This window comes from Haliotis asinina, chromosome 1 (genome assembly GCF_037392515.1).
Source record: "Haliotis asinina isolate JCU_RB_2024 chromosome 1, JCU_Hal_asi_v2, whole genome shotgun sequence".
NCBI lineage: Eukaryota > Metazoa > Mollusca > Gastropoda > Lepetellida > Haliotidae > Haliotis > Haliotis asinina.
In genome coordinates, this window is record NC_090280.1 from 100,992,637 (window position 1) to 101,018,135 (window position 25,499).

The following is a 25,499-nucleotide window of genomic DNA, read 5'->3' on the forward strand; positions in this document are numbered from 1 at the left end:
ATTTGACAATAAATCCCAATCACAAATAAATGAAATGGAACGACGAGATCTGCTTCCTATTCGCCAAACCGCACAACTTCGAAGTCCGTCATTATTACGCGGTCAAATGAAGGCTGAACAGTATACAGGCACAGCGGCAGTTTGTTAAAATGATATGTTATTATTGTTGTTATGACATTTGTCTCTGTTTGATGTCTTTGTTGATGTTATACTTATTAAAGCAGTTTCAGACCTAATGACGAATTTGTTGTTATATTTTACTGAATACTGTGAGAAACATTTCTTCAAGGGTTGGGATACATGTTTAAGAAACATGGTTGTAATACGGTCTTCAACAGAATGGCATTACACGCATCACGGCATACAGAGATCACGCTGAAATGGGTAAAAACAGTATATGTAAATTAAGTGTGTGTAAGTGTAACTTGTGAACCCGCTTGTTCACACGAGTTTGAACAACGCTTTGACATAGTATATATTTCAGTGCAAACACACAAACTGACATAAATAAATCAGTTTAGTGAGAGTCTAACCTCTGTTCTCGCGACTGTGCCAGTGTGGCTATACTGTGTGTTGTGCTACTGTTTTATTGTGCTATAGCACGTGAGTTTCCTGTAAGGAAGACTGAATTAGCGGAGATTATAGACGTATTATACTTGGAATCCTCCCGAACTCTTTCATGGTCCAAACAAACATGGTTTCCGGCACTGCGAAGGGACACAACTCTGCACAGGCGACTTGTTCAACGGTGCCTGTCAGTGATCATATTAATTGTCACTAATATGAAGTACCATGCTGCGGCATCTTAAGGGTCTGTAACTCCATGAAGTAGCGTCGGCTTTGGTGTCAAGACTGTCAACTGAGAGTATCTCTATGTTATACAACGTTGTGTCAGACAGTACTATTGTCAGTTTAGGTGCCCATTTGTCTGGCAATGTTCGCTTCAGCGTAGATTTGTACTACGGATAGGTCATAAAGTCAATCAAACAGAAGACAACTTTTCCTTCAGGTGAATATTATTTGAAAATGATTAAATTATCCAAGCGGGATCCATAAATATATCCGCACATTGACTTATTGATATTGCAATCTATTGTCCAGGTATTTTCACAGCAAATGTTATACGGGTTCGAAAAAAGGAGTTATTTCCTGACTGTCATGTGATTACTGATTATAGATCTAGTAATGCCAGTCCCATATTGTTTGAATAATTGTTGGTAGTGAGTATGTGTCTATAGTGAATTTCCTCAATACATTTTCATACAAACGGCCATTGGGAATGCTTGATGATGTCGGAAAAACGCAGTATGACAGTTTAAGGCAAACAGTTTAGTGAAGTGGATCAGTAATTATTCTTAAAAGAAAAAAAACTGAGTTCTATTTCAAATATACCTTGTTGATTATTCTCTTCCCCGTGTAGTCAGTTATGTATTTCACAGTTTAATTGTGGGTTACCCTTTGATCTGCGCGTCAGTTCAATCACCTCGTAAAGGACGTCCAGCGCACGTTGTTGCTTACCATTTACTGTAACGCGTGACATGTGATTATGACGTTAAAATTACTAATACGTTTACGTCTTATTCCTATTAATACCATTCACAAAAATAGGGGATAATCGATTTTGCGAGCATACCACTAGCAAGCTTCAATGCATGTGAGAAAAAGTAACATATATCCATACAGATGAAACATTTCCAAAGGAGTGGATGGAACTCTCACATTTTCCCTTACTTCTCTTCACCATCTGTTTCTTCCTTGGCTTCATCATTCGCATTTTATCAATCTTGTAAAACCAGTATCTCTAACTTTCTAATGGTATATGTGTTGCAGATATGAGAAAACGAAAGTCAGAGGACGGATGTCAAAATGGTCTAAACTTGTAATGGATCGAAAACAAAGCTTGAATCATAATTGTCATAACGGAATAAGTATTAGGTAAAGTACAGCTAATAGCACGTGACAGTGTGACGAGTGATCACTGGTGACTGTCAATCAATCACTGTGACACATCGTGTACGTATTGTTTGAGGTATGTCCGTGTTGTACAATAAACCTGTTGGTATAAAAGGCAACATGCTGACTACATAAGACCATTCCATTTGCCCTTCACACTTAACCAGGTAAGCCACTGACATACAATTTGATATTGGCATAAGCCATTTAATGCTCACGACAAGTACACAAGTATGCAGATATCGATTGTACATCATATAACTTGTGTTAATATTTCATGTTTTCCGAATTCATTTAAGAAAGCGTTGGACAATCAAACACATCGCTTTACGAAATGTGAATCCTGATTGCATTCTTGTTGATATTTACATCGAAATGTTTGTCTTTACATATGATTTGAACAGTGCACGTCTGTTTCTAACTATATCTAAGAAATAAGGAGACATATGCGTGTTTATCGATACAGATTGCTCATCATGAGGACAGTCCTTGTGATTACGCTGTGCCTGTTGCCCTGCCTCATCAGCGGGATGTACCAGACAAGTAAGCTATTGTCAATATTAACGGGTTTGTTTTCAATATATATTCTTCCAAACGGTAGAGTGTTGAATTCGATGGTTGATATTATGAACAACGCAGTGCGCCGTCGGGACAGGAACATATGCAAATGTTATTGGTGTCACTATATATTCAACTGTTCCTGGAAACCAAGGAAACCAGTCGTTTGTTTCACTGATGTGGATGGAGGTATGCTACATATCGTACTGAAAATGAACCGTTTTCTGCAATATTCCACCAGTACCAGACAATTGGTCGAATGTACTTGCGAAGATGTTATTACGTAATCTTATGTTTGGGCATTTCTTGTCTCCGTTTTGTTAAATTGCTGTAGATGAGAATGTCTATGGCTGTGGGTTTCACCCTTAGCACATTTTCATTGTGACCGTTGGTACATGCCTGATTAATGAAATGTCATCTGACGACATGCTGTTATAGGAAAGTGTTCTAAACGGACTCATGAAGGTGTAAGCATCTTTAGGTGTGTGGTGAGAAGGTAGTGTGCGTCATTTCCCACTGGGGTTTGTGGGTTAGCCTCGTGGTTAAGGCGTTCTCTCGGCACGCAGAAGACACGGATTCGATTCCCCACATGGGCTCAGTTTGTGAGCCCCGTTTCTGGTGTCATCCGTTGGGATGTTGTTTGATTATTGCTAAAAGCGGCGTAAAACGGAACTCACTCACTCATTCTCCAGTGAGAATAAGTATAGAAAGCTGAAAATATACTACATCGTGTTGCCATAAAAGAAGTAAAGCTGTGTGTTTGCATTATGTAACTGCATTATGTAAAAACTATTTATGTAACTAAAAACAAATAATAACTAATAACTTGTTTCGCCGAATCATATGTCACGTAGGCAAATGATTTTATATAGCGTGTATAAAAACTTAAGCGCCACCCAGTATATTTTGCAAAAATATAGGTTGGCACATAGGAAATCTTTCAGAAAAAAACGAGCTGTCATAATTTGGTTTAGTAGTTTTGGTTTAAATAACAAAACCATACTGGAAAGTTTCATTTACTTTCAACAGGATGCATGCTCTTTTGGAAAACACGCATTTTGTTTTCCTCAAAAGGTTACCTTCTTTTGGAAAGGGAAAATCAGAAATGACTTTTATATGGTCACATAATTGTCACTTTGAACACGTGAAACCTGAATTTAATGGTCTTGTCTAATCACAACGGGAATAGTTATTTTGATTAAAAAACAGTGCCATAATTATATTTAACAATATTCCTTTAATTGTAAATGCAAATGGTTCTGACATCCCCAAAACAGTTATCAGATGAAACTTTTCAAAATATGATTGGTCTTACCAGTTAGTTCAGACTCCCATTTCCAACGCTACATGATCACATTTTAATTTTGAAACAGACTGGCGCATTTTTTTCACGCAACGTTTTCAGTCTCGGTATATATGGTCTTTTCGTATTTGACTATATTTTCTATTATGAGGTAAACGTATAATTATACCTGTTGCTATGCAAAGTGTTTAAACTATTCCTTGATTTTTGACAGGAAGCTTATATGGCGGGCGTGGGTCTTCAGGACTTGGAAGAACCCGTATTTTGACTATCCCTGACGGCAGTGAGTATGGCCAGAACATGAACATAAGTAAACACAGAGACATGTAAAACGTGTTTTATCTTGGTAAGAATAATTCTAAAACCAAGTGAGAATGGTTTTTTTTAAGAAACACATAAAAATCCACCCATTCAGTGAAACGTGTTAGCCAAGTAGATCGATCATTTGCCCCAGTTCATACAAGGTGAACAGTTTCGTTATCAGAATGCAGGAACACAAAGAAGTCTGACCATCGAATTTATGTATTCAGACTCTTTGATCAATACCAAAGGCCAATTCAAACTACGGAAAAATAAAGTCGCGGTGGCTGAGCGGGTTGGCAGCTGACATAGTGCCCTGAGGGTTTTTCGAATCCCGGATAGGACTCAAACCAACAAAAGTACAGGAATTTGTACTGTACTAAGAAAGAGAACTCCCAAATGTAACATGTATTAAATTTGATATTTTACAGCTCCAGATTACCAGCAAGTTGTCCAGACTCCCACAGGAGGCCTCTACCAAAGTCAGTAAAATAGGCTACATTGTGCACATGACACAAACTTTGAACTGACAATATCCATCCTCATTTGCAACGATATTATTATAAGGGCTCCGGCACATACACAAAGAACAGTTTTGTACAATATTCTGAATACATTTTCTGCTTAATAATCTGGAATAGTCAAAGAAGTCAACAACTATCATTCTTGACTTCCATGGCTATACTGCTGCTTTATTCAAATGACTATTTTACGACATTCACAGTGAAGATCCGAGTGATCAATCTGCAGTAATCCATGCTTGTCGGAAGTGGCGACTAATAGTATCGGGTGATCAGACTCGCTGTTTTGGCTGATACATATGTAATCGTATCCCAAAGGCTTACATCGATGCCCATGATCTCAAGTTTAAGAATGTAGAGTCTAGACTCGAATATGTATAAACCGCCGTCAGTTGATGAATGTGGCGATAAAAGGACGAAACAGGTAGGCTTTATTTGCTAAAATATGATTTCACTTACAACAACCTTTACATGCATTGTGATACTGTTTATTTCGGGTTTTTTTCTCTGGTTTTGCTCTTTTATTCCCACTCATAAAGTTTACATTAATGTGTTAGTTGTTCGTTATTATATATACGGTATAGTGAGTGAGTTCAGTTTTACGCCGCCTTTAGTAATATTCCAGCAATATCACGGCGGGGAACACCAGAAATTGGCTTCACATTGTACCCATGTGGGGAAATGAACCCAGGTCTTCAGCGTGACGAGCGAACGCTTTTACCACTGCGTCCCTATTAACTCAATAACGGGACTGGGCTAATTGTTAATAACGATCCATGGTATGTATTCAGTCTGCACGTGTATCCACACCGTATGGCCACTTCTTACCAAGGGGTAGTAGGGTAGCCTAGTGCTTAAAGTGTTCGATTCCCCATATACGTACAATATGTGAAACCTATTGCTGATGTCCCCCGCTGTGATATTGTTGGAATGTTGCTGAAAGTGGTGTAAAACCATACTCACTGACCTCTTACCAACAACGTGTTGCTTGTGATCTTTTCAGTGTGGAATCTCCACAGTAATGTAATATTTTCCCTTCAGTCGAGGATCGGAAGACACATCTGATTGGGGGACGTCTCCGCACCTCCCTGCAGCTTGAAAACTACGATCGACCCGATCCGGTGGACGGAATCCTGCTTGGTATGATATTACTTGAAATAGTTTTGTCTGTGAGAAGGTGAAAGAAGCTGTGCGTTCTATATGACTGCATGACTCCCGTAGACCAGATCCCCTGTGAAGATCGGGGTTACAGTTGGTATTCAGTAACCAATGCTTGTCGTATAAACCAACTAGCGGGATCCGCTGGTCAGGCTAGCTGGCATGGTTGAGACATTCCATCGTATCCTAATTACGTAGATCGATGCTCATGCTGTTGATCTCTAGATTGTCTGGTCGAGACTCGATAATTCACATATCACTACAATTTAGCTAGAATATTGCTGAGTTAAACAACAAGCCAACCAACCAACAAGTCAACCTGGACCTGACACCAGAGCACCCACTCACCTCCTACCCCCACCTCGACCCACCCTCCACTAAATGATCTTTGTGCGAACGTTGACACCATGGCTTGATGACTACTCACGGCCTATGTTCAAATCCCAAGGAAGATGTGATAAACGTTGAATTATGATGAATATTATCCGTTCCATGTTGTGGGCAACATACTTAGATTATAGGAGATTACGCTCAACACGTTCGCAACACCAACTCAAATGGTAAAATATTTACCACAATGGCAAGAAAAACAAACAAACAACACAAAAAAAACACCATTGCTCTACATGGAACGTCATATGCCACGGATAATGGTTTGAAAGTAATAAATGATGTTCCGTTCCGTATTTGGAGTACCTGATTGGCAATCATTTGGTCTCATTCAGGGGTGATTGTAGATAGGTTGTAACACCACTATGTTTCTTTCTTGTAGGTGGTTCTCCATATGGTGAGTTACACATCAACATATTTTTACATTATGCTCACTGTAATTGTAATTAAACACATCTATGCATATCTCCAGTTTTAGCAAGTAGGTGTTGCTTGACTACTTAACAATTATATTGTAACATTATTTTTATACAATTCAGCAAAGAACTGTCACTGATTAATTGTTTCTATTTGTTATTAGTTGGAGGTAGCTCATTCGGAGGTAAGTATTTTCCATTCTTTAATGGTGTAAGTTTGTTTAAATGACACTTAGATAGTATTGACGTGAGATGTGTGCTAGCGAGATGTGGGAGAAAAACACGAACTGCTGTGTTACCTCTTCTGTGAGAGATACAAGCACGGGTTTAGTGCTGACAAACATGCAAGGGTGCACGCTCACTGCGTCCGATTTTCCATTCGATGCGTCATGCGATGGGTGAAAAAACGCACGTCGTTTAGCTATGGCCGCGCACTCTACAATGCGATGCGAGGCAAGGCGATGCTGCACCTATTTTCATCGCATCGCATCGCATCGCATCGCATCGCATCGCATCGCATCGCATCGCATCGCATCGCATCGCATCGCATCGCATCGCATCGCATCGCATCGCATCGCATTTGAAAAAGGGATGGGATTCCATTATTTTGTTACAGTTAAGGATATTTCCCAATGATATACATGACCGAGAACATCAATATAATTATAAAAATAAACCCTAACCATCCCGAAATTAGTCAACTATTATGACTATCAACAGGTGTGACAGCCAAGCATTGTTATATGCTTGGTCATATAAAGTCATATTTGGCGGGCGCGAAATATGGAATCAGAATTGGTTCAGAAATATAAGCGCAAAAGGAAGCCGGGAACCAGCTTAACGCTTGAAGTAGCGCCTCGCGAGACGTATAGGTCGTATTGTCAAACAAATTTTCTACAGTACGTTTGAATAACTCACGAACATTTAGTTCTACTGGGGTATGCAGTATGTATGGGCATTACGTTCGTGAGTGGTTTCAAATTTGTACAGCTTTATGGTTTAGTTAATTTGTATTTTAGATGTTGTTGATTTTAATCTGCTACTCACCGCCACATACCATGCATATACAACATCAATGGCGGTTACAAAGATAGGCTGATGGAGATGTGCTTCTCATCATTTGGGTGTTGTCATCCATGCTTGATTATTGCGTAGGAACCTGTAGCGACGTCGACGTTTCGATGTAATAAAATCCGAAGTTGGTATCTATTAAACTGTACGTTTTCTTAACTACACCGACTACATGTACCACATCACCTGGTTGTAGCCACTTCACGAAAGTGTCAGTGCTTGTTACCCTTAATGTCTATAACAATGCATAGTCGTCACACAATCCCTCGTTTGGTTCTAGTAACCTCATTCGTCACCCAGTCTCAAACTCCATCGAGTTACACCAAGTTATATAAATGTTTATACACATTAGAGATAGATATTAAAACATCACTGTCATGCTTTTGTTTACTAAGAGGAATGTTTCAAAACATTCCTTTGTCTCCCTGCTCCGTGTGATCCATGCTTTCATCCCATTTCATCCTAGGTCTGCAGTCTCTTCTCGGCGGAAACGTTGGAGGTAGGTGTGCCTTTGGTTAATAATAATTAACATACGAGCGTCAACAAATAGCTATATATTCTCGCAATCGTGTAATAGATAATGTTTGTTTGAAAATTCGTTTTTATAGACGTTGCATGAAATAAAGACATTTCTCCAGTGCTTGTGCTTGATGTCGACAGTATAATCAATAGCAGACATCGTATCAGCAGGATCCGCTGATACTGGTCTTTGCCCTTCAGTGTGTCTGCACTATTATGATACTGTTGCAAAGTGATGAATGTAGATGTATGGTGATGATGTGTGCTATATTATAACATCACTGTGTGTTTCAGTAGTTTCACTTTATGATACCACACCGAAGCCACAACTATTTCCTAACTGACATGCGAATGTTACACTGTTCACATCTTTTGCAGGTTCCGTGTATGGTAACAGTGAGTACAATAAGTTTATTGAATATATAAAGATTATTACCTGAGCTTATGTGTCATACTGTATTTACTATTTTTCGACCGGACCTCTCAAACAGAGTAGCAAACTCTCTAATGTTGCGATAAAAGGGTGCCCCAATCATGGAGCTAGAAATTTAGTGCCAACTGTATTTTTGTTAGTCACCTTTCATAGATTCTTCAGCTATGGATATTAGAATATTACTCCCTTCACCCGTTCTGTTTAAATGAGATGACAAACGAAAGTCCTTGCAGCACAAATGTTGAAAGCCATTTCATGATAACGCACGATATCACAATGTCTCACTAGCTGGTTGATCTACATAAAATATATAATGAATGGTACCTCGAGGTGGTGATCTCTGACCCCCTCTGGCCCACGGATTATATAGGATGAGGGCTAGGGGTGAAACGATATATTACGGTATTAGGCGGCATAAAAATACACGTTTCTCGAGCACATTGTTTTCAAAAGTGACGCGAGCGGTAGGACTTTTTTTAATTTTTGATAGAAAAAGAGTGACGAGGAAGGAACACTTTTATTGTCTCAGAAATACAGAGTGTGACGTTTAGCACGTGCTAATGAGTTGAAGATTCAGTCACACTCGTTCTTACTCGTTCTCATGTACCGAATCGAAACGGACGGAACCGAAGACCTTGTACTACCCTAATGCAGGCCCAGTGTTATGTACCTTATTTCGAACGTTTAGTTAAGATATAAACAACACTGCATAGGGCATTTCGATGCCTTACATGATTCGGCTACATCTTTCATAGTAAGTGTAAGGATGTACAGAAGATGGCGCTCAAATGTTTAGTGTGTTTATGAAGAGATATTCGTATAAGATATTCATATAGGTTATGATATTGTGATTTTTTTTCTACACATGGTAATTGTGCATCGAATGGTTTCAGGGTTGAGCCGTCAACCTAGCTTGTTCAGCCGAGTACGCCGTTACTGAATATTAAGTGAGTAATTATCACACAGTATTAGACAAAACTTTAGTCATACTTGTGCTTTTTCTTAGAAGTCATTTGCTGCCTCTGCTACCTGCCCAAAGGTCTTGTTAAGTGGGACTTTTATAGCTCACATGAATAGAATGGATTAACCATGAAAGTGTGAATATGATCTGCTACCTGCCCAAAGATCGTGTTAAGTGGGACTTTTATAGCTCACATGAATAGAATGTATTAACCATGAAAGTGTGAATATGATCTGCTACCTGCCCAAAGGTCTTGTTAAGTGGAACTTTTATAGCTCACATGAATAGAATGGATTAACCATGAAAGTGTGAATATGATCTGCTACCTACCCAAAGGTCTTGTTAAGTGGGACTTTTATAGCTCACATGAATAGAATGGATTAACCATGAAAGTGTGAATATGATCTGCTACCTGCCCAAAGGTCTTGTTAAGTGGGACTTTTATAGCTCACATGAATAGAATGTATTAACCATGAAAGTGTGAATATGATCTGCTACCTGCCCAAAGGTCTTGTTAAGTGGGACTTTTATAGCTCACATGAATAGAATGTATTAACCATGAAAGTGTGAATATGATCTGCTACCTGCCCAAAGGTCTTGTTAAGTGGGACTTTTATAGCTCACATGAATAGAATGGATTAACCATGAAAGTGTGAATGTGATCTGCTACCTGCCCAAAGGTCTTGTTAAGTGGGACTTTTATAGCTCACATGAATAGAATGGATTAACCATGAAAGTGTGAATATGATCTGCTACCTGCCCAAAGGTCTTGTTAAGTGGGACTTTTATAGCTCACATGAATAGAATGGATTAACCATGAAAGTGTGAATATGATCTGCTACCTGCCCAAAGGTCTTGTTAAGTGGGACTTTTATAGCTCACATGAATAGAATGGATTAACCATGAAAGTGTGAATATGATCTGCTACCTGCCCAAAGGTCTTGTTAAGTGGGACTTTTATAGCTCACATGAATAGAATGGATTAACCATGAAAGTGTGAATATGATCTGCTACCTGCCCAAAGGTCTTGTTAAGTGGGACTTTTATAGCTCACATGAATAGAATGGATTAACCATGAAAGTGTGAATATGATCTGCTACCTGCCCAAAGGTCTTGTTAAGTGGGACTTTTATAGCTCACATGAATAGAACGGATTAACCATGAAAGTGTGAATATGATCTGCTACCTGCCCAAAGGTCTTGTTAAGTGGGACTTTTATAGCTCACATGAATAGAATGGATTAACCATGAAAGTGTGAATATGATCTGCTACCTGCCCAAAGGTCTTGTTAAGTGGGACTTTTATAGCTCACATGAATAGAATGGATTAACCATGAAAGTGTGAATATGATCTGCTACCTGCCCAAAGGTCTTGTTAAGTGGGACTTTTATAGCTCACATGAATAGAATGGATTAACCATGAAAGTGTGAATATGATCTGCTACCTGCCCAAAGGTCTTGTTAAGTGGGACTTTTATAGCTCACATAAATAGAATGGATTAACCATGAAAGTGTGAATATGATCTGCTACCTGCCCAAAGGTCTTGTTAAGTGGGACTTTTATAGCTCACATGAATAGAATGGATTAACCATGAAAGTGTGAATATGATCTGCTATGCAACTCAAAGTTGGATCGCCTGCCGTATCAACTGACCAGTTGACACACGACAAACGCGTACACAGATCAAGACTGCTTCCACTGTCTGAAGAGTGAGTGGCTGCGTGAGTTTAGTTATGGGCCGCTATTAGCAATATTCCAGCGATATGTGTTCGAATCCCGGATGGGACTGAACCCCAAATGTACCCGGAAAATCCAAAATTGTGTAAGAGAATGTAATCCCAAATGTTACATTTGACTACTTTCTCAAAGGCAAGTTATGTTTGAAGAGTGTATCCCAATGCAAAGTCATATTCTGATGGTTCCACATTTATTGTCACAGATTCAGACACGAAGCTCAAAGATACAGACGGACACGCCTTGATGAAATCATTTTTTTGTAAAGTTTTGTTGAATAAATCTCAAACAGAATCACTCCTTTCTTAGAATCTGTGTTTGTATTTGAGGAAGATAGCGTTTCTCACACATTTCACGAGCCAGCTTTGAACTTGAAACACTGTCAGTTCAGACCTATGAACGAAAAAGGCATGCATGTATAAGTAAAAAGAGGTCCATTCAGAACTATAAACGTAAAAGACAAACATTAGTAACAAGCGAAATGTTAACAAATCAATAATGGTATGATAAAAATAACTGGGTTCACAAATCCTGTACTACGGAGGAAACGAAATGGCAGCAGAAAATAGAGTGTCAAATACTGTTGCACTAACAGTGACAACCAGACAGTCACTGACATTAATATTCACCAAGCAACAATTGTGGTCAAACGTTCAATTTAGACACAAATCAGATATCCACGGTGAACGTCTCCGCAGACTAAGGACTTTGACTTGATGTGAGATGAACGAGACATGCCCTCTTTGTATGGTATAAATATCTTCAAGAATGTTCCGAAACATGCTGGATCAGCCTGTGCCGATACGTTTCCGATGTTCCAGGAGCTTCCAGAACACACTCTAAGCAACCAGCTAAGTCCACACATAGCAACCAGCACACTACTGTCCTCTACTGAATCACACTCCAGAACACATTCAATTAAGTCCACACATAGCAACCAGCACACTACTGTCCTCTACTGAATCATACTCCAGAACACACTCAACGAAGTCCACACATAGCAGCCAGCACACTACTGTCATCTATTGAATCTACTAAGAAACTATCAAATAACACATTTCTGCAATGTACATCAATTCCACATCACACATAACCGGGACGATGACAAAGACAAAAATGGGGAGAGAATGAAAGGGTGAAAAACATGAGAAGATTTTGGTTAAGTGATCAACAACCTTTGCTTGTCGTAAGAGGCGACTAACGGGATCGAGTGGTCGAGTTGGGGAGAAGATGGGGAGGAGGAGAAATCAAAACAAAGGATTTTGCTGATCGTGTTAAGGCATAATACCGACAAGAGAAGAACACTGACTTGATGACTTGCGAATCAGAACACAACATTACGAACATATACCACACATCTGGACATAATTGACGTCAATCGACTCTTTCCATAACCCGAGGGACCACAGATCAATGTCAGGTGCGAAAACACAATAAAACAATCAACCTGACAGTTCATTGAATCAGTCCTTCACACGTGGCGTTTATAGACATAGTGTGTATCTGAAATACACCCAACACATACTGATGTAAATTACATAACTGATACAAACAAGTTAACGTGGATGGTAGATCATAGGGTGAGTGTCAATGGTTATCCCAAAGAACGATTCTTTCAATATATTAATAGAAGACTTGACAAGACTGTTTGCAGAAGGCTGTCATATATCTGGAATATTGCATCGTACCTTCGAACTGGCGTTGTTTAATTGTGAATCACACTCACATTTTGAGAAGGTTTCCTTGGAATATGTGAACGTTAGGTTTCTACCACGACTGAAGTCATTACACACCATGGAGTAAGACGCTGGTCGAGCTATTTGCATGACAGGAGCAAGAACAAATGACGCGAATTGAGAAGTCGGGTACCAATGCTGCATTTAATTACAAGGTGCAGAATAGAATGCCGGATCGGTCGGTGTACTGTAATGCATGATGGAATACTGACGTCGCCTTTGACTTTATGCCAAGTAACTTTGATATATAAACGCCACTAAAGCAGTTTGGCACCTTGGGTGATAGTGTATCCCAAATTAAAACAACCTATCAGTCACGAGACAACGCCCATTCTAATGACAGCAATATTGCTCATTGAGTGAACACTGCACTCAAAATGCCATGTTCCCATCATGAAATACCTTGGTCTATCCTTGGGCAATATTACAGGCAGCAGTGCGATTTGACTTAAAAGTTGATAAATAACTTTGTTGAATCCTGTTTCCAATGGCAGTACATATTCGCGCGTGGGCTATAGCTAATTACAGATTGCTGTATACATGGACGTTATCACTTGCAGTCTTCCAGAGCGCCTATCAAACAAATAACATAGCATATCACAAAGAAAAGAACAATCCAGAAATGAGCGGGAAACCGTTATTGAAGGAACATTGACATAAAGTCAATAACAATACACCCAATAAACATACACATCTAATACCTGATGATATCATCACATTTGGCAAGATCAGTTCAAAGTCTAATGTTTATAGTAATAGAAAATATTGGGATGTTAAGTTTTAGGTGAACCAGGCCGGTGAAATGTAGAATATTAAATGAACTAGACCGTGGTTCAGGAACACAGAATTCGAAGTAGCAATACGTTGTTCTATATCGACAAACCCGGGAACATTCCGGGTCTGTGACGGAGGAATGTGTAATAGGAACAATGTAGGATCACACTAAATTACCAAAACGACTAATATTTTAATTCATAAATCAAACATCAATATGAAATTTGAATAATTGATTTTGACAGATTGACTGGTGTCATATTTCAGAGATTCATTACATATGAAATTACAAAACAACTTATATACTCAGATCTTTGAAGTGCATTTAGAAGTTAAACGCTTAGAAGAGAGAAGCCAGATTTATGGATGTCAACTTGCTCATTGTGAATTACACGAAGTTTTGGGGCGTATTCCTGCTCCCTTATTCACCATGCGCCCCGGAACGTCGTGTAATTCACAATACAGAAGTTGACATCCATAAATCGTGCTGCCTCCTTTCCTAACTTATCTGCTATTTTATTTTTGCTGTTGTTGAAAACCGCCCCGGGTGTTACATAACACACAAGTATGCAAAATAATAATTAACCGATGCCCCAGAAACAATACATATATCATTACTAAACAAGTAAACGCTCATGAAAAATATTGGCCATTAAAGACTTTCTATGACTGAAATAAACTTTGACAAAGACTCGGGTTCCATTACCCACGTGAGTACAACTTATGACGACAATATTTTTCCGACATCCGCTGCGACATTGCTGGAATATTGCGGGATACAACTAGACTCATTCTTTCACGCTTAATAGGTACTTCAATGTTCCAGTACACAGCTTATATCATGTTCTGTGATGAACATATTCCCCACAGGGATATGTCAAGATCGACCCTTGAGCTTTTGTTTATGCCACTCCCTGCCGTCTGAATTAAGATCTCTTTATAGGTGCAATGTAATGAAACAACCCTCAGAACGGACTGCCAGGTATTTAAAAAGTCATCCGACAAACTGATCCGAACAAGCAACAGACTAGATCTTTATTAACCTTATAACTATATAAATATATATATATATATGCTACTGTCATTTGTCTGGTTCTATCTTGTCAGATATGATGACATATTTATACATCACACTTCTAATCATTTCAGAATAAACTCTAAAAACCTTGTTTTAACACTGTTTACGCCTATGTTATTTTTAAACTTACATATAGATGGAAACTCCTATTTATCGTGACTTATCAAAATATGACATTTAGGTGACATCTGTCATAATTATTAATGATAAACATATAAATAAAAAAAGCTCAGTCAGAGGCACCTATTGCTTGATTCTCATACGAAAAGTATTTCAGGAATTTGCGATCTGCCTCAAGCAGTGGTTCTTTCTGTGTCAGACAGAATGATTGTGGATTCCTGAAGCTGAAGTCTATCGTCATATATTTGCAGGAAGAAAAACATAGCTGAGATCTACAAATAGATCACTGTTTATTTTCAAATTTTAAAAATTTGATTTTCATCTACAAAACATTAGAATTTCTTAACTTTATTATCGTACATTTAAGTAATAAAACTGACATCCAACAAAACAGTTGTATTTACACATATTTGTACAAATTTGCATGTAACACTTTTCAGTTTGATGGAGAAAAATATTCTTCAATATGTACCAAACAAATATCACAGACAGTTTAGTTACAATGTCCTGGCCCCCACTAGAACTTGCACAGTTACAAAAATGTGTCAACAGAATGTCAATAGTGCTTGTTCATTTTAGAATTTTTGAAATGGGAAAGGAACACAATTACAATGATATTGCCTTTATAAAGGTGTGGTAAAAACTAAATTGGTATAAAAAAAATGAATCATATGGCATTTCATATTCCATGACTTTAAGTAGAAATGCTTTGAGAAAAAAATAACATCAAACATCACATTATGGCCACTAAAATGTGCAGTCTCACACTTAAGATAATAGATGTTTAATATTTGTTGGGGTAACTGTGGAATAAGCTGTGGGGGCCATGTTGCTATCCAATGCCTGTGCGGACAATAAATGAAGGATGTGTTCGGCCATATATTCATGAGGGAAGGATGTGTTTGATGATGTGAGCAGCTTCCACTACAGTCTGGGGAGGAGGGCGTCGGACACGAGGATCCACAACTGGGACATTCAACCTGAAAACAAACAAACAAATGACCAAAATGTTCCTTTCATTCGGTTGCCTAGAGTCATATAAGACAATGCAGTTTGCTGTTCAGATTGAGTTTGAGTCAGGGTTCACTGATTGTACAACTCTCCCTCGGGAAATAGCTACATTTAGGCACTTGTGTTGTAAACATAGTATGATATGGGCACTCATATAATATCATCTTTTGTGCATCACACACTATAATTTCAAATTCTGGGAGAGAGTTCCAGGAAATATGTGTTTGGTTTGGGTGAAGCAGGAAGAAGCATATTACCACAGGTTAACGTTATCTGGGATGGAAGTGATCTACGGTAACCATTGTTTGTCCTAGTAGATGACCAACGAGACTGGGTGGTCAGGCTTGTTGTATTGATTGACAAATATCATTTTATGGGTATGCCATGCCAGTATTTTCACAAAAACTGCAAATGTTTGTATAGTGGCATGGTTTCCACTTAGAATGAAGGGTGTTTGTCTTCTGTTGTTTTTCCGAAATGTCTCAGTTTAAAGGGGTTTTCTGTTAATACTGGTGCTCATGACTTCTATAACAAATTGGATGACCATCATTATCAATATAACAGTTCTAGACAGAATATATAGTCCCAAATAGTAATAACCTACAGGTCAGGCAGAAATTACCAACTTTATGAAGCTGAAATACATAATTTTGTAAAACCTGAGAACAATTACTATATCACTACAGTAGGACAGATTATCAAACATTAGATATGGACAATTGGTGATCCTGTTCATTTTCTGCCTCTACAACTGAAAAAATGGAGAAAAGACGAATCCACGAATAGTTCAATTTATCTACTTCTGAAACAATGTCATGTAAAACTGTTCTGATGTTATGAATGATGGGGCGGTGGGGTAGTCCGGTGATTTAAGAGTTTGCTGGTCACGCCGAAGACCCGTGTTCAGTTCACCACATGGGAGTATAATGTGTGAAGCCCATTTCTGATAACCCCTCTGTGATATTGCTGGAACAATGCTATGAGTGATGTAAAACCATACTCAATCACTCTTGAACTATGGATGGGTTTATCATGAACGATTGGAAACAATGCTTTGATGTGGAGTCACTATCTCAGGCTGCTTCAGAAACATTGAAAAAACAATGTAAAACAATAAGCATTATTTGCCACTCAGCACAATGAAATATTGACGATACTCAGCCAGAATTCCCATAACTGCACCTGAATCTTTCCCTGCAAAGATAATTATATAAAATTCTTTTCCTCCCTACCCCAAAACATGGAAACTTACATTGCTGATCTTTATCGAGTGATTGAGCAACTAGGCTTGATTTCACCCTGACACAGTGAGTAGCTCAATGTGTGAAGACAGCTAAAGTCAGAGTTTCATGAAAGGATAAGTGTTAAAAAAGACCCAAAACATAACTCCCCAAATTTCAAAATAGCAGCTCACTTGACATTTGTCTTGTTGTTGACAATGAACAGTGGGTTCACTTGAGACAGGATCTCATCGTTGACAGAGATTCCATCCAGGTACTGTTTGAGAAGTGTACGAAGCTGTTGGTTCTCCTGGACCAGTGTCTGTTTCTCCTTATCCAGTGCAAGTTTATCCAGTAGCACCTTGTTGTGGCGTTTCCAGAAGTTTTCCAGAGAAGAGTATTCATGGATCACCTGAATCATGAAAAACCCAAATTAGTTACTCTACAGAACTTGAGATAAGGACAAATTTTATTATACTTGCTTGACAACAATACAAGGATCTGTACTAGGATCTGTATCGAAGTGTCACATCATCTGAGTAAAAGAAGTTGTTCTTCCAGGTTTGACTTCATCTGATTCACCAACTTCTAACAATCCACTCAAAAACGTTGTGCAGAACTTCTGCAAACTGTTGGATGGACAAAAAGCTGGAAGTGGTGAACAAGAATCAGTTATCAATCAAAAACCTTCTTCTGCAGATGTGTTCAATGAAGGTTACAGAAACACTAGCCATGTAAAATGGTCGACCAGCACATAGTTCTCAGTCACATCCTTCTCTTTCGTGTATGGTTCTATGCCTAAATCCAAGTAAATTAAAGTAGAACATCGGATAGAGTGACAACTGTATGGATACTTACCATTGCTAGTGGTTCTGAAGGTGGCTCCAAGATAGCTGCATTTACATCCTCAGTCTCTTCCGCTGTCAGAGAGGATGCATAGAAGGGTAGAACCTTCTCTTCCTCTGTCTCCAGCTTCCGACACATCTCTGCCAGCCGCATTATCTGCTCTGCCTGCAACATCACACACAGAGATGAAGATTTGGATAGGTAAGGAGTAGTGTATGACATCATACATAGGTCATACATGGATAGTTGGTTAGGCAGGGAGCCATGTATGACATATACAAGTTACACATGGACAGTTGCTCAGGTATTGAGTCCAAAGTCACATGGATAGTTCGGTAGGTAAAGAGCTGTGTATGACATCATACAAAGGTCAGACATGGGTTGTTGGTTAGGCTTTGAGTCCATTTAGATACTTCTTACAACCAGCATAGGTAGCTGGTTGCAAATTCCAACTATGCTTCCAAACAGTGCTGAAGTGATGTTTGTTATGTAGTCACACATAGCTACTGTTTGCTTCCTGGATTACAGCTTTACCTTTTCCTTCTGCCTCTTGAGTTCCTTGATAGCTGCGTTACTCTCCAGAGTTAGTTTGGTCAGCTTGTCCCGCTCTGCATCCCTTAGCTTGTTCATCTGGGCCTTGAGGTCCTGGAAGTGAGCCAGCATCCTCTCCCGCTCCTGCAACATCACAACAACAAAGATGCTTGGTTCGTTAGTTGATCAGTTGTTTAATGCACTCAGCAATATTCAACCTAAATGGTGGCGGTCTAGAAATGATCGAGTCTGGCCCCACAGGGGGTTGCATTCTTGCACCCCACCTCTGAATCCATCTAGGGTTCTTGAAGACCAATTCTAACCGGGATCTTCATGTATACACCATATGTGAATGTGGATGACATTTGATGTTTTGTCCATTCTGTTTGCTTTAGCATCAGTCTTCCACTACCTGGAATCCTTGGACGTTCTTGGGCGTAAAAACAATTAGATGTTTCATTCATTGGAAGGTTTAGTGTTGGTATATATTTCAATGTTGAAGTATCAGAATATATCAACAAGTATTAGTTATGCAGCCAAATTAAACAATTAAGTTTTATGCCACACTCAGCTATATTCCAGCTAGATGGCAGCAGTCTGTAAAGAATAGAATCGAGATCAGACAATTCAGTGATCAATTGCAGCTGAGCATTGATCTACGCAATTCAGATACAATGACATATGCCATCCATATTGTTCTCTTATGACAAGAATGGATGGCTAAAGACCCATTGTATCCCAAATCTTCATGTTCTTTGACATGGCATAGATTCTCTTTCCAGTTTATTTGTTATTGTCCTGACTATGTGTAATCTGGCAATGTTATTAATTGCAGATAAGTGATTTTTATTGTTTCTGTTAAGATACATTAGTGTTTAGACACTATGTGTCTAGTGTGTTCATGACACATCTGGATTAATCTGAAACAGCGAAGACGTCAACACAGCTTGATCCAGCATGTTACGGAATATTCTGGCAGATATTAAATCATATATAGAGGGTATGCCTCTCTCACCTCACATCATGTTTCATGACACGATGACTTGTGAAGCCAGGCAGTGAACCTGACCACCCAGTCCCGTTTCTCGTCTTATGACAAGCATGGTTTACTGAAAACCAATTCTAACCCAGATCTTCACGGGTTCGTTCACAGGAAGGTGAGAACAAGTTTGTAGATACATCTTCTGACCCAATGTTTAGAGTGGTGGTTTACCACTGGTATGGGTATACAATCACCAATCACAACAACATAAGGCTGCGAACCATCCACATTCAGGTGAAAAGAGTTTTGAACTATTAAAAAGTATTGAACCTAAGATGTGTATCTCAAGATGTTAAGTCGCATTGGAAGGAGAAGACCCTCAAATTCTATATTTTGAGTACCCACCTCTTTCAGCGACCTGTTCCTCTCCTCACATTCTTTGGAATTGTTGGACATCTTCAGTTTCAAGTTGGATATCTGGTCCTGGAATACAGAAGGATGACAGAATCTGAAGAAACCTCAACCATTTCATTACTCATAATGAGTTCATATTGTGAAGCTGCTGCAGGTTACAGCGTATACCACTCACACACAGTGCACTGACTCTGAGCTGACCTGTCAATTTTTTATCCCATGATGCCATGCACCAGGAAGGGCAAGAACAAGTAACATTTTATATTGCCTTTTGGCCTGCAATGGCTGAGGATCATTTAATTACAAAACTTCTCTTCTCAGGCAGCACGCACTATCCAAAAAACTAGAGACATGGCTCCTCTGCTGAGGAGGAAAAAAAGTCAGCTTGAAGAATTTTACATCCAAATCCCTGTATTATGTGTCACCACTTTCCCTATTCTATAATCTGCATAAAAACTCTTTTCCCTATCGTTCACTGCTGTGTGGAGCTGTAAATAAGCAACCACAAGTACTGAAAGGAATATAATTCTCTCAGATATACAACAAACATCACTATTTATTTATGGATATAGCTTGTAAAGTTAGTTAGTAAGACCAAAGTCACAAGTGTTTCAGCACAATGAATAATAAGTGTTTGTAACAGTCATTGATTTCTATTCACCAAATATCCATGTTCACTTATAGTAAGACAGGAATTAATTAACGACTATTTGATAAAACAGCAACAGACTGCCTTTCTGCTTGTCAAGGAATGACATAAGTGGTTAATACTGTAACCACCCTATTAAAGTGTTCTGTGAACTGAAGAACAATGTTGTACACCAAATATAGATCACTATCATCAACTAAACCAACAATTCCATCTTTCTGCAGGCTTGCTCTTTAGAACTCACTGAGATTCTCTGAAGCTTCCTCATCTGAAGCTCGATCTCCCTGGCACTCTTTTCATCCTTGGCTTTGAGAGTTTCAAATGCTGTCTTGCGTTCTTCTGTGGTTTCATTGTAGTTTTGTAATGCCTGTCTGAACTGTTGCCACAAGTCATCAACCTTAGACTCCAGTACAACACGCAAGGCATGCTTTTCTTCAAGGTTCTGAAACAGAATCAAAACAGCAACATAAAGGTCAATGAAATTAATGCTGACACAAAGATAACACAATTTGGGGGAACTTATCTTTCATGAAGACAAAAGGCTAAAGTTCATAGCTGCCCTGTTTGCTGAAACCTGTGATGTAACATGAGGTTAAATGAGGGTTGACCTTGTCTTTCAGATTTTGGCACATGTATAACAATGTGTGTTCATATGTGTGTGTGTGTAAATGCGTGTGCATGATTGAGTTCCCATGCTTGTGTTTGGATGCCTCTTTGTTTTGTTTGCATGTTTGCAGTAAAATGCCTCACACAGCAATATTCCAGCTTAAAATGGTGGTGGTCTGTAAAAAGTCAAGTCAGGACTTGACAATTCATTGATCAGCATCATGAGTATCAGTGCATTTGGGATACAATGAGTCAACCAAATCTGCAAGCCTCAGACCACTTGAATCCCATTACTCCCCCTTCACAATAATTACGATGTTCTGGTAGCTGAAGATCAATTCTAACCCAAATCTTCACAGGTTTTGCTGCCTCTGCTGTTACAGACTAATGTCAATATTACAGTGGATATCCACATTCACACCAACATCACTTGCACCAAAAATAGCAAACATGTTCAAGGGACTGATAAAAACCTATTTCTTGAACAATCCCCTTAAAATATATCTCACCGAACTTCACTATACACATGATAAAGTGCTTTGAGCAGATCTAGCCTGAAAATTGGTCATATATATACATTACATATAACTGCTCAGACACAGTTTCCTGGCCAATGTGTCCCTGCTTCATTTGATAACACACAGCAGCAACCAGGGTGGCAACAGGTACTATTATTCAACATTGTTGGTATAGCACTGGAGATTATAGCACCTGCTCCATCCACTAGCCTGTGCAGGTTCTCACTTGATAAAGGGACCATCAGGCACTACCCAAACACAACGTAGAGATGAATCTGTCATAATGTGTATGACTCAGTAATACTTCAGATATGTCAGCTGTTTGTATGTCTGTACCAGACAAACCAGTGACTGACGATATGAGCAACAACCAAGGGATAAAACACAATCATCCACGTCACTGAGTCCATCAACTGATAAGAGAGGAGTTTCAGACAACAAACAAAAGCTGATGAAGGCCAATTCAAACTTAGAATCCCTTGGGATATGATAGTTAAACAACTTGTTCATTCCTCTCACCTTGTTTTTTATTTCATCCCTCATGCTCTGAAACTCGGACTTGGCCTCATTCTCAGCCTCCTGGAAGTTCTGATCCATTGCGAAGAGGATGTCATCAATATCTGTCATCTCCTGTGTGTGTTGCTCCACCAGCATCTCCCGCTCACTGTCAAACTCCTCCATGATAATGTTCAACTCCTCCGTGTATTCATCCTTAGCTTTCCCCAGTCGCTGGCGCTGCAGGCCTGCATACAGGAGGACACAAAGAGTGAGATGGAGGGGGAAATATGCTTTCAGTGAACAAAAAGGAACAGGGAAAGGGTATATGGAGGGAGTGAGATAGAAGAGAACATAATCAGTGGATAGAGAGAGGAACAAAACAGATGGCGGAGAGGAAAGGATGGTAATGGATGAAAGGGGTAAGAACAGGAAGGTAGTAGATGGATGGAGTGAGTGAGTTTAGTCTAGTTTTATGCCACTTTCAGAAATATTCCACAAGGGACACCAGAAATGGTCTCCATACATTGTACCCATGTGAAGAATCAAACGCGAGCTCTCAGAGTGACTAGTGAATGCTTAACCACTCGGCTGCTGAAAAGCCCTGACAGATGGATTTGAGATGGAGAGATGGTATTGAATGTATAGAGAACATGATGAGGGAATATGACAATGATGAGCAACATGAAGAGATGGAGTGAGATGGCAAGATGGAGAGACGGATTGTAATCGATGAGGGGCAAATTGAAAAGGATAGCGGGAATGAGATGAAGAGAGAAAACATCGTGGAGACAGTGAGAGACAAGGAGAGAGAGTGTGATGAGGAGAGTAAATGATGCAGAGTGAAAAATGATAGAATTAGAGGGTGAGATGCAGAGAAGGAGTGAAAAGGAGAAAGCCTGTTTTAAAGTTTAATTTCCAAGTGATACTCAGAAAGTGATAAAAACAAAATGAGAAAATGAACTGCCTACCTATCAAGTTGTCAACATTCTGCAGGTGGCTTCGGAGCGCCATGGAGTATTGTTCCTCAGCCTCCATAATGTCCTTGGCCAAAGATTTTATGACAGCATCCTTCCGATCCACGACCCGCTCAAACGTCTGGCTGAGAATCTCAATATCTTTCTTGAGTTCCCTAGACTTGGCCTCTCTCATGATGTTTCTCCATTGATGGTTCAGTTTGTTCAAATTAAACTTGCTGGCTTTCTCTTCTTTTGTAAGTTTATCCTGAAAAAAAAAAGAACAATGAAAACAGTTTTCAAATTACAGGAAAAGCATTTCCCACAAAGTTGAGAACTCCTGTTACCTGGAAGGTGTCAGTAAGAAAGAAAATTCTCCTTTCCTATTTCAATGAATGCGGTCCAAATAGGCCAATTTCAGAGACTAGATTTCACCATAGATATAAATGGAAGTGAGGCTGTCTAGCAGGTAATGTTTTTGGTAATATATGTACATGTATGCTTGTAATTATATGGTAAGATGAAAGACTAAAAACTGAAAGAATATCAATGTTTAAGGCATATTCTTAATAACACTGGGCTATGGTAAATCTCCTCTATAGTACCAATTATTACCTACAAGGGAGAACATATCAGGGTTCATATTTTCCATACACTGCCCTAGAGTAATATATCACTCTGTCACTGTGACGTCATGGTTTTCCTGTGATGTTCGTGCTACACGTGGTGATGGTGGGTAGTCAGCCCATGTTTGAAAGTAGATTTGGGTTTATTTTCCTCAATTTAACAACTTCGGTAATAAACAGAATAATATATTCTAGTTTCTGATATTCATGCCTAATTATCTGTCTATCCCTCACTCCCACTCAGAAAATAACAACATTTAGACACTCATGTCGTTGAAGTTATCTTTGTAACCATATCATGTGTTGTATTGATGTATATCACTCGTGAAAACAAAACTTAATTAAGTAACATTTTGCATTTTACAGGTTAATCCTACCACATTTTAGTGTACAGAAATGTACATGGCTTTTAGGGTGGAATATAGATATAGTCAATAATTGTTTACTAGATATCAAACGATTATCAGGATATATTGTGGAAGTACCATATAACAAAACTGACAAAAAAGTCTGAAAGAACTGCACAGGTGAGTGGTGACATATTTATGCATGGTCTAGGAACACTAGGTTTCATTTGAAATTTCATTCTGTGAGGACACATGGCAAGCTAAACTATAAATCCCATAAAATCTTAATGAGGCACAAAGTTATACTTAGTATATAGCACTGCCAGCAAAATGTGTTATTTCACAAAATAAAATTATTCTATGTTTTCATGTAGAATTTACAGCACATGACTTAACATTTGTATTCAGTTATAACTACTGTGAGTACTGAATCTGCAGAGGTAAACAACTGCCAACAATGTTTACTTGATCAATGCACCGGCATGCCATGTAGAAAGCAAATGAAAGAAACAATTTCATACTTTTACATTTCTCCTTGTTGCATATCACACAATATACGCACTTTCATAAACTGGGCTAACATATCCTCCTTCTTTTTCCTCATTTCTTCCTCAGCCAGGCGCTTTTGATCCTCATAAGCAATCCGTTCCTCCTCTGTCATTTTGGCAAGTTTGCCTGACTTCTTCTTCTTCTTAGCAGGCATGCTTGTGTGTTGTTAAATCCTGTATGATCAGTGATGACATGTTATCAGTTAAACAAAAAATAATGATCCAGGACATAGACAGCTGTAGGTGTAAGGCTACTTTTCAGTCTTTATTGCCAATATTACCGAAATACATCATGGAACCGTTCGAACAATTCTGTTCAAAATACTACATATAAAACGTCATCTTTTACGAAAAAACAAACATTGCAGTAAACCTGTGAAAATTCCAACTACTATCATCAACAAAAACATGCTTTGTGTTGAAGATGGAATTCACCATAAATATTACAAACAATCCCCGAAATTCACACAAGAAACTAGCCTAGCATTGTTTATAAACATCACAGAAAAGGTAATACTGATACCTCTGAGGATAACAATTAGGGAAGACAAATATGTTACCTTTCTTTGCGTTTAATCTGACAATAATGGCCTATGATTCAGATCCAAAACCGAGTCCCTGTGTATGTAACCTTGGTTACTGACCGGAAGTAGGATATGACGCGGGTACCATTTTCCGAAAAGTATGCGTATATTTAAAATGGAAAAGGAAAACTCGAACCTGTT

General features: G+C 38.9%; 2 protein-coding genes across 2 annotated transcripts; one reads left to right on the forward strand and one right to left on the reverse strand.

The window, feature by feature from the left end:
• Positions 1-2,080: 2,080 nt before the first annotated feature.
• LOC137285159 (uncharacterized) lies at positions 2,081-11,614 on the forward strand. Its single transcript, XM_067817393.1, has 11 exons — positions 2,081-2,120; positions 2,420-2,496; positions 4,029-4,097; positions 4,546-4,596; positions 5,677-5,775; positions 6,566-6,580; positions 6,764-6,784; positions 8,137-8,169; positions 8,568-8,585; positions 9,516-9,569; positions 11,523-11,614. The coding sequence occupies exons 2-10, from the start codon at positions 2,430-2,432 to the stop codon at positions 9,560-9,562; spliced, it is 420 nt and encodes a 139-aa protein (XP_067673494.1). The 5' UTR covers positions 2,081-2,120; positions 2,420-2,429; the 3' UTR covers positions 9,563-9,569; positions 11,523-11,614.
• A 3,684-nt stretch (positions 11,615-15,298) lies between these two features.
• LOC137256916 (dynein regulatory complex subunit 2-like) lies at positions 15,299-25,450 on the reverse strand. The gene is made up of 10 exons (XM_067794579.1): positions 25,335-25,450; positions 24,789-24,948; positions 23,269-23,521; positions 22,322-22,545; positions 20,923-21,120; positions 20,021-20,098; positions 18,637-18,777; positions 18,115-18,267; positions 17,451-17,668; positions 15,299-16,005 (listed from the first exon to the last, which is right to left on the reverse strand). Exons 2-10 carry the CDS (start codon positions 24,927-24,929, stop codon positions 15,909-15,911), a joined length of 1,503 nt encoding a protein of 500 aa, XP_067650680.1. The 5' UTR covers positions 24,930-24,948; positions 25,335-25,450; the 3' UTR covers positions 15,299-15,908.
• Between the last annotated feature and the right edge of the window lie 49 nt (positions 25,451-25,499).